The sequence below is a fragment of the Phasianus colchicus genome, chromosome 25 (assembly GCF_987193195.1).
Source record: "Phasianus colchicus chromosome 25, bPhaCol1.hap1.1, whole genome shotgun sequence".
In the NCBI taxonomy this organism is placed as follows: Eukaryota; Metazoa; Chordata; class Aves; order Galliformes; family Phasianidae; genus Phasianus; species Phasianus colchicus.
The window spans coordinates 2,307,612-2,317,082 of record NC_143460.1 but is presented as its reverse complement, the minus strand read 5'-3'; the positions used below and the strand labels follow the sequence as shown (position 1 = coordinate 2,317,082).

The 9,471-nt window shown below is 45.8% G+C and overlaps 2 protein-coding genes across 7 annotated transcripts in view; both read right to left on the bottom strand.

Moving 5' to 3' along the window:
- Positions 1 to 7: 7 nt before the first annotated feature.
- BCAS2 (BCAS2 pre-mRNA processing factor) lies at positions 8 to 3,187 on the bottom strand. The gene is made up of 7 exons (XM_031605722.2): positions 3,021 to 3,187; positions 2,847 to 2,939; positions 2,699 to 2,769; positions 2,466 to 2,627; positions 1,425 to 1,475; positions 742 to 822; positions 8 to 227 (listed from the first exon to the last, which is right to left on the bottom strand). The coding sequence occupies exons 1-7, from the start codon at positions 3,111 to 3,113 to the stop codon at positions 101 to 103; spliced, it is 678 nt and encodes a 225-aa protein (XP_031461582.1). The 5' UTR covers positions 3,114 to 3,187; the 3' UTR covers positions 8 to 100.
- Positions 3,188 to 3,202: 15 nt separating this feature from the next.
- The window catches only part of DENND2C (DENN domain containing 2C), a 19,680-nt gene continuing 13,411 nt past the window's right edge, over positions 3,203 to 9,471 (bottom strand). For 5 of the 6 annotated variants that reach the window (XM_090124758.1, XM_031605721.2, XM_090124756.1 and 2 more), the window contains exons 10-19: positions 9,154 to 9,223; positions 8,728 to 8,805; positions 7,771 to 7,911; positions 7,250 to 7,398; positions 6,677 to 6,854; positions 6,294 to 6,335; positions 5,248 to 5,353; positions 4,202 to 4,441; positions 3,856 to 3,942; positions 3,204 to 3,401 (exon numbers count right to left, since the gene is read on the bottom strand). In XM_090124758.1, coding sequence (XP_089980884.1) covers positions 3,370 to 3,401; positions 3,856 to 3,942; positions 4,202 to 4,441; positions 5,248 to 5,353; positions 6,294 to 6,335; positions 6,677 to 6,854; positions 7,250 to 7,398; positions 7,771 to 7,911; positions 8,728 to 8,805; positions 9,154 to 9,223 — 1,123 coding nt within the window. In that variant the 3' untranslated portion in view covers positions 3,204 to 3,369. Of the gene's footprint in view, positions 3,402 to 3,855; positions 3,943 to 4,201; positions 4,442 to 5,247; positions 5,354 to 6,293; positions 6,336 to 6,676; positions 6,855 to 7,249; positions 7,399 to 7,770; positions 7,912 to 8,727; positions 8,806 to 9,153; positions 9,224 to 9,471 lie in introns of all 6 variants that reach the window. The other variant, XM_090124757.1, reaches the window with a different exon arrangement.

The following is a 9,471-nucleotide window of genomic DNA, read 5'->3' as shown; positions in this document are numbered from 1 at the left end:
CACGTGGTGAGAGGACCAGCCTTTATTGGGCAAAGCAAAGCTTATTACAGCACAGTAGGAAATGCAAAAACACGGAGCAGCGGTCAGAGAAGAGCAGCTGTCAGAAGTCCTGCTGGATGTTCTCCTTGTTCGCTTCCCCGTGCTGTTGTTTGATTTGGGAAATTTCATTTTCTAGCTGCACAATTGTTCGTTCAATCTCGTAGTTCTTACTGACAAGAGACACCCACCTGGAAGGGAACAATTTAAAAAAGCTGTCAGGTGTTACCAAGGCTTATAACAATCCTCTGATTTGAAATCAAAAGAGTGGGACAGCAAGTGTGGCAAAGCACAGGGACATGAACAACCAGCATCTGTCTCAGGATGCGACACAGCTCAGCTCACAACAGGAGTAATCTGAACAACCACAGATGTTTTCAACAGTTAAACCTCAATACATAATCCAGGAAGTGAAATGTTGTAAGGAAAAAAGGGCTAAAAAACACTAACATCCAGTATTATATAAAGAAGTGTTTAAGAAACAATCCACACGAGAAGTTCAAGCTGCTGTCACTCACTGTGTCACCCATTCACAGTGACCATTACACAGAGCTGAACTATGCACCCTCAGAACACTGTGCAAATCAACAGCAGCCATATGATGATCTGCTATGACAGTACTGAAAAAACTGCTCATGTTCTTCATAAGGGAATTCTATACAAGAGACACTCCTGGAAGGTGTACCAAAAATCCCAGCTACTCACGTGGATTCCATTTCTCGTAGCTTAGCTCCAGCTGTGAGCTGCATGTTCTTTCGTTGCCAGTTCAGATCCTGAATGCTCTTCCTGAAGAAAAAAAACAAAAACACACACAAAGAGAGACCTATGCTTTTTTTCTTCTTTGTCATTTATTCAAGAATGTTTAAACCTGCTGCTTGAAATTCGCTGCCCTGGAAGTACCCACCAGGAAGCACTGGTGCAGCCAGCATCTAACCACCACAAAGCAGTAATACAACATTCAGAATCCCGACAGAAGATAAAAAACATCACTTCAATATAACACCTCCATCCCTCAGTAATTTAGCAAACTTGCTAAAGCATTCACTTGAAAACAAAACCTAACATCAGCCAAGCGGAGCCAACTGCATGCTAAATAAAATGGTATCAGCAATGAAAAGGAAACATGACTGCATTTGAAAGAGAATTCTACCACAATTCATTCTGCTCAAAGCAGAGGTTCAAAGAAAAACAAATAACAAAGAAAAACAACCACAGACTTTGAGTGGAATAGATGTTATAAATACAACAGGGAAGGAGGGGGGGGGGAAGGTGAATCTTCTTTCCTTGAACCACTACAACAGCATATACACAGCTCTTTCAGAGCTGAGGGGGTGGATAGTTTCTATATTCCTTCCAGCTTCAGTATGAGGCTATGAAAAACCACTCACCGCAACTTCTGAAGCTCCTTCTGGGCTTGTTCTATCATATGAACCAGATGTCTAATAGCAGAATGGAAGCAAAGCATGAGAAAAACATACAGTTACTAAGTTAGATCCATTTAGCCAACCTCCCACATAACTATTCCAGAAGAGTTCAGCATGCAACCATCCACTAAGGGCAAGCAGCATGCTTGTTCTCAGCAGTCTGTGCCCTTCACTCCTGAAGGTTATAAGGTTATGGCAACATGATAACATTACAACATATGCAGCTTTAAGACAGACACCTTTAATAATCACTACATCCAACCCTTGCTGCCAGACAATGTTATAAAGCCACATCTGATAGTCGGTGGTGATTTTTTAATTTTCAAGACTGTAACTGTAAGCTCCCACTATTTCCATTAGAACAGCACTGAAATATCCCGTCACCTTACCGCCAACCTTCTGCATTACACACTAAGCTCACTTGGAACCAGCATTTTTTCCCCACTATGTAACACTGCCCGTGCACAAGCAGCTCTCTAACTGACAAATGTATGTAAGCCAGCGGACCACAGAATGAATCACAGAATGGCCAGGGTTGGAAGGGACCTCAAGGATCACGAAGCTCCAACCCCCTGCCACATGCAGGGCCACCAACCTCCCCATTTCATACCAGCCCAGGCTGCCCAGGGCCCCATCCAACCTGGCCTTGAACACCTCCAGGGATGGACGGGGCATCCACAGCCTCTCTGGGCAGCTGTTCCAGCACCTCCAGATCCTCCACCCAGAGCCCTTCTCTTAAGCTGATCAGCCCCTAGGCCTCCTCACAAAGGTATGGTTTGCATTCTTTTCACCTACGCTTTCTTTAAAGTTAAGCTGACGATTTTTTGAAGAGCTCATCGACGCTCCCTGCCTGCAACAGCCCCGCTGCTTCCTGCAGCCACACTTCCACACATTTTTTAGCCATTTCAACAGTGAGTTCTGGTGAGGAAGATCAGCAGGACAGCTTTTCTACCTTCAACCACCGCAACCCCATTTCACGGGCTGTCATTCCAACCTCAGCCTTACTCATTGTACACCTTCCAGGCGTTGCAGCCGTGCTGGGACATCAGCTCCAGGTTCTCGATGCGCACAGCCTGGTGCTCCAGCTGCGCCATGGAGTTGTTAACGCATTCCTGCCACGCCGTGATGTCGTTCTTCTGCCCGGAGGAGGGAGCCGGCAGTTCGTACCTGAAACGCAGCGCCGCTCGGATCCCGCCCGGAGCTCCGCGCCGCAATCCTCCCCACAGCCAAGCCCTCACCTCTTCATGCTGAGCAGCTCCAGGGGCTGCCGGGCCGCCAGGCGCTCGAATTCGTTCCGCATGATTTCGGTCTGCGGGGAGAGGGCGGTGAGGGGCGGGCGCGGGGACGGCGCGGCAGGACGGAGCGGAACGGGACGGGGCGGCTCACCTCGAAGGCGCTGCAGTCGTGTGCCGGCAGGTAGCTGAGGTAGTTCTTCGTGGGCCGGTAGCGCCGCGTCTCCTCCTCCACCAGAGCCGCAGCCTAACGCACGGAGGCGTCAGGCGGGAACGGGGCGCGCGGCACCGCGCGGCACCGCACCGCCTCAGCCCGGCCCGCACTCACCGCCTCGCGCACGCCGGGCGCTTCGTAGCCCTGATCGAAGTAGGGCAGCGCGTCCACCACCACGTCTCCCGCCACCAACCCGGGTCCCGCCATGATGCGCGCGACTAACGCGCATGCGCCCACCCTCAGACTGAGCGACGCTTCGCACTGCGCCTGCGCGCACCGCCCGGACCCGCCCCGCCCCGCCCAGAGAGGAGAGGACACGAAGTTCGTTGCGGCACTGCTGCTTGTTATGGCGGCCCGGCGCGGCCGCCTCAGACGTGGTGGGAGCTGCCAGTCCGGCTCCGGGCAGGCGTTGGTTCTCCACCCGCCTCCTCGCGGCTCTCTGCCGTTCTACGGCAGCGCACGTTCATTTCTTCTGGAGAAATTTCATCTTACTTCCTAAAGGGAAGAAAAACACAAACAAAACAACACGTTAGGATTTGGAGACACGTCAGGGTGCCGGCCAAGGAGCTTCTGAGGGCAGAAACCTACATAAAGGACTTCTGTCCTGTGCTGCACGTACTGCCAAGCCCAAAACGCCAAGTTCGGACAACTCTGGGATTAGACCATTCCCACACATTTTATCCAAAGCCAAAACTTTTATTTAAAATAAATACCTTACAGTTATATCATGAAATGGCCTGGGTTGAAAAGGAGCACAATGCTCACCCAGTTCCAACCCCCTGCTGTGTGCAGGGTCACCAAGCATCAGACCAGGCTGCCCAGAGCCACATCCAGCCTGGCCTTGAATGCCTGCAGGGGCATCCACAGCCTCCTTGGGCCAGGCAAAGGAAAGCAGCATGTGTACACAAGGCAAAATATTGGAGGGAAATAATATAAAAAAGCTCCTTACCAAGAGTGCGAAGGATTCTGTTCATCCCGGTCGGCTCAGTCTCTGGAATGCTCTCCAAATACTCCAAGGCACGGACCTCAAAAAGGCCTACAGAGAGAAAGCAGCACACAGCTGGGTGAGATCCTCCACCTCAGGCATCAACATCGTGTGTGTGAGGTTGTGTGCAGGACCAAAGCCAGGAGGGAGACAAAGGCATCCTTTGCTTAATGAGATTAACTTTACTGAACAACTAGAAGGGCACAGAGCTATTACATACACCAACAGGAAAACTTGCTGGGGCAAAAGGCTTTTTAAGATTTAAAGATATGTGATGTGGAAGTGAGTTTGTAAAACAAGAAAGCCTCACCTTTGACAGCACTCTTACTTAGCTCTCGATCTTGTATGAACCCTGCAAACATCTGTGTCTCCATGAAGAAGTGCAGGAAGTGGCGCACATTGCGTGACGTGTGGGATTTACGGAATGGCTCCCGCTGGAACACTCGCTCTCCTTTTTCTGTAACGTTCATGTGCAGGGAATAGTGACCAACAATCTCCACAAAGAAGTGCACAAAAGCTTCAGAAACCAGGGAGTTAAGAGGCACGTCACCTGTGAAGAAGATAGCAGAGGAGAAATGTCCCTCTAACATGAGTCACTTTGGACACTCCTCTTCTAAAAGAAGAGCACCAGATGCTTTCTCGGCTGGCTTTCTCAGACTATGAAATTTCATATAGGTGTTCAATACCAAAGGAGACTTGGCTCAAGTATTTAGACTCCTCTCCCGTGACAACTTTCTGCTGAGAGAGGTTCCATTTTGAAGCTTTTCCAGCAATGAAAGCATTCATAATTTCTTTCCCCCCAGTAAAAAACTAATAAGCAGTAAGTTCATAATAGTCTAATTCTTTTAAAGAGCGAGGCAAATCACAAAACACAAACCTAGTGGAAAACTTTCTTACACTGACAACCATGAAATCACAATTTCAATGCCATTCTCTCAAGCAACTCAATGCTTTCTGAAATTCTCAGATTAATTTATCTGAAGGACTGTGTATCAAGAACAAAGAGCAACTCTGAAAACGATGTCAAATTATCCTCTGAAGTACAGAGAATCTACTCTGTTCTCCATTTAAGAAAAACTTCCTCTCTACCACTTCAGGAAAATCACAGAAAACTCAAAGCATGGGAACTGATACACTTGGCCTAAGTAACACCAGAGTTCTCCACACACTGATTGTGAAAAGAGGAACAATTATTAGGAGAGCAGATTTCTAATACATTCACATGAAATATGTTATCAGCAAGATCACAGGAAAATAGCTTTATAAAATGTTACTCTGTAAAGTTTATTTCCATTTGCACACTTCCGTGGCAGCAACTTGGCAACTGAAGAGGTGCTGACTTTTCTATAGATATACCTTGGGTACAGCTCTGCTCATGTGACAAGATTTCATTTCTCTCCTCCAAAATTTGGACAAGTGCAGCCTGGAGTTTATGAGGCAGGATTTCTTCTTCATCCGATACCTGAACAGAAAAGTGACCATGAAAGCTTTTTGTGTTACATCTATTCAACAGAAACTTCTCTTCATGAACTGATGAGAAATACTCTTAACATGCCTAGAACAATTAGAGGGAAGTTACTCTGATGTGTTGCACCCTGGCAGAGACAATATATTTGTTGCCACAGAAATGAAAAACACTTGCCCAATGCCTTCTCTGTACAACTAAAATCAATGCATGCATTAACACAAAACAACGTATACCAAATCCACTACACAGACTCAGGCTTATCAGAGCAGTGATAAAACACAACAGCAGTCGTTGAGAAAATATGACAAATATGTCTCAACATTTTAGTGAGAAAACAATCCTTTAATACCTTTCTCCACTTGCAGGCTGCAGTGCAAAATAGAACAGTAAGGCAAGGGAAAAGAGATGCAAATATCCTCCTGAACTAGGAACACTCCACTAAGTTCATAGTGACTTGTCTGGTGATGTAGAAGGTGTTTTCAGCACATTTAGTAAAGTTTGGGGCCAGCAGAGAATCACAAGTGAACTGTGACAATTTGTGTCAGACTATCACTCCTGGGAAAACAAACAAACAAAAACACCCTAACTAGATGAGAGAGGGGAAAATCATGTAGAGAATAAGTCCAGAAAGACAGCCAGAATGCAACAAAGAATCCTAGTGATCCACTTCACATGCTGAACCAAGAACCTCTTTTTACATCCAGCTCAGCAGCATGCTGAGTGCTCTGTGCTGTTGCTCCCGCAACCTCAGCCTTAAAACAAGTCTGTTCCCTTCTCTAGTGATAAAAAAGGAATGCAAGATATTTCTTCAGCCACTGGAGTCTACAGCTGAAAACAAGATTTAACTGATTTCTTGCTTACATTTGTGGATCCTATTCTTGGCATACAACACCACCAACGGTAACCAGTGCTGTAATTTCAGTCTTTCACTCACCTCTTGCAAAAACTTGTCAGCACAAAGATCAACAATCAGAACCTAGGGAAAGACAGACAAAAAAATATTAGCTCTTATAACTATGTATGTTGACATGCAGAATGAGAAAAACAATAACTTTTATATATATATAAAACTTTTCTTTTGTCCCCAGTGTTAGGGGATGTCACACACAAGTTTTGTGTGATTTCAGCCTCTAAGAACAGTTAATATTATTTATCTTTGATAGCAAAGGAATGTGATGTCATGTATCTTGCAAATTAAAAACTGTCTCAGAAAGGTTTAAGACTTTACATTAAGACAGAATCCACAAAGATTCTTCCAAAGAAGTCAGCCTAATTCCACTGCAATTGTCCCTCCACAGTGTTTTGCCCAGTTCTCACCTCTTCTACAGGCAGGTCTTGGAGCTGTGGTAATGAGCAGGAGAGAATGCCAATTAAGAATGGAGTCGGAGAGCACACAATATCAATCATAGAAGTTGGTAGCACTGGTATGTACGTGTGTTGCCAAGTGAAGGGATAAAGTATTGCAACTGCAGCATGGCCACATTTAGACAGGGTGCTAAAAAGTAAGGGAAGCACAGAGTGGATTGTCAGTGTCTCTTTCAGTGTTCTGCTACAGACATAGGTTAGAAATGCTCTGAGGAAATGTAATTTACGTATGTTGCTGTGCATCAGAAGAAGCCCCATGCAACCATTTATGAAGTCGGTTATGGGGAGCTAGGAATAGCATCAGCCCAGACTAAAGAGGTAAAGGAAACATTCCCTTGTCTCCTCTTGGGTAAGCAGCACACTCCAAATGTTAAGCATGCACAAGTTTTGTGGAGAGTCTGCCAAAAGCTTTTAAACCTAATTATTTACAGAAAGTTAGACAAGCTTGCACATGAAACAGGCCCAAACACAAGAGAAAAAACAACATCCCTCAGAAAGAACTGGTCACTCAGACTCATTTTTTACCTTAAATTGTCAGCAACAAAGATCACTCTCCTTTCCAGCAGGAGAGAAGCAAAGACCCGTATCATGTGAGAGACACTGAGGCACCTGAACAGGCATTCGAAATCAACATGTTCAAGTCGAGAATCCGACGGACGGCAGAGTTTCATAACCTGGGAACAGCAGAGATGTAGAGTGCTGGATGGAACAGCCAGATCACAGCATTAGGCTGGGTGAGGAAGGACCTGACTGGAAAGCAGAAGTGTTGGATCCTCACAGGTTGAACCCACATCACCTGGATGGCATCCAGGTTTAGAGCCATCTCAAAGACTCTCAACCAGCTCTTCCTTTAAAAAAAGCAACAAATCACTTCTACTGTGCAGTTCAATAGGAAGCTGGTTTCTCTGACAACCTCTAGTCAGTCTGGAAATTACCATCAAATCAATGATTTACAGACAGCATCACTCCACAGTGCAGTTTGCAAAACGCCACTGTGCCCCACAGACACCAGTCAACACAGGAAAACCAGTCCTGAATTCAGTTACCTCATTTCCTGCTCCTGGCAGGAAGCTCTTCACAGTAATAGTGCGTCCAGGAGCAGGGAAAGGTGCCTCCATTACACTGCGCATAAATGGGTGGACGAGGGCTGGGGACATCTCTCGCCTTTTCTCCACTTCATCTAAAATCTGCAAATAAATCAGACTTTGATTCACTGCACGCTGGTCAGCCCAAAGAAATACAAGCCTATGTTATGCCCCATTCCATAGCTACACATGAGGGGGAATACACATGAATCCAACACAGATTCACAGCCCTCTTTCCTCCTTGCCCTGGGATTCTTGTGTAAGCTTCTCTCAAATGTCTGAACAAGCAAATGGTAACAGGTAACTGTAAGTACAGCTCTCCATTCTCAATTCCATACTCCTCCTCCTCCTACTTTCTAAGGAAATCTCTTATATGTTGTAATCAGATACTCTAGTTAGAGGGGGAAGAAGGGCAACATCTCAACCAAATCATCTTTCTGAAACACTGGTCCAATTATTAGATATCAGCTGTCATCACAAATTTGTCCCATACTCTTCTGCAGTAACTGCTCTGTATCTGCAAGAGCTTTCTCTAGTGTTTAGTTCCTTATCTATTCTCCTTACTGTGCTAGGAGAAACAAGCTGAGATCTTTCCCTCGTTACCCCCTTCCCCACAAAATAAATGATTTTTCATTTCCAAGTCATGAAAGAAGAGGATGAAGGGACACTATCAATATTAACAAGTATTAGGAGCCACTTCCTGACAATAATTTGCTGAATTTTCTGTATGCCAGCTGACAATTCTCAGCCCTAGTGTAATTATTTGCCCTGTCAAAGTAGAAAATTGGCAAGGAAGCACTGCACTGATGGACTACAACTGCTTAGAAAATTCTAGACTGGAGAAAAGCATCCAGTTACTTCTTGGTGCTTGCTGGTTGTCAGACTCATATCACGGATGAATAGGGTTTCCCATCTCACCTTGGAGAAGAGGTTGAAGCAGCCCAGGCGGCTGACGATGCAGTACACCTCAGGAAGGCGCTTCCCTTTCCCTTCTGGCTGAAAAGCAATAGGATCGTTACGCTGAGAGCACGGATGTAATAAACAAACTAACACACACAGTGCAGTTGATTCACAGTATTCTGCTGTAGCACCCTCTACACTTCCACCTTGTGGGATTCCTGAGGAATAACTGGCTCCAGGTTATTCCCAGAACTCACTTTACTGTATTGCTGGGCGTCGTCATGCTCCTTCCCTTATGCAATTAAATGACTGGTAACCTCAGCAGGAGCAGCAGCCCAGGAGCTGCCTAAGCCACATGGGAAATTACTGCTGATTCATATTCTGCATTTGATTGTGCATTTAACAGTGCGTTCTTTACACTCCACCCAAAACACAGATGCTTACCAGGAGCTTCTTGCAGTATCCAAACCAGCGGCTGCCATCCTCACCCGTCAACACAAAAGAAAATGTTTCACTGGGAAACCAAAGAAGAGTCAAGAGTTAAATTCACCATACAGTTCAGACAAGATTGACAAAGTAAAACGTGCTCCATACAAACTGTAAGGTATCCTTCTGATCATGCCAAAGACCCCCTCTGCTATGAGTAGCCAAACAAAAACTCATAATAAAGATGATCAGACAGATGCAATACTGCTGAGCCCCCCTCCATCTCACCTTCCCCATTCACAGGGCTTAGACATTCAGCCTTTCCCATTTTTCCTT

Excerpts from the sequence above, each read along its gene's own strand:
- BCAS2 (XM_031605722.2), bottom strand. The coding sequence starts at position 3,113 with ATGGCGGGACCCGGGTTGGTGGCGGGAGACGTGGTGGTGGACGCGCTG. Across the intron at positions 2,628-2,698 it reads GAGCTGCTCAGCATGAAGAG|GTACGAACTGCCGGCTCCCT; the intron begins GTGAGGGCTTGG and ends GCTGCGTTTCAG. Across the intron at positions 823-1,424 it reads AAGGAGCTTCAGAAGTTGCG|GAAGAGCATTCAGGATCTGA; the intron begins GTGAGTGGTTTT and ends TTTTTTCTTCAG.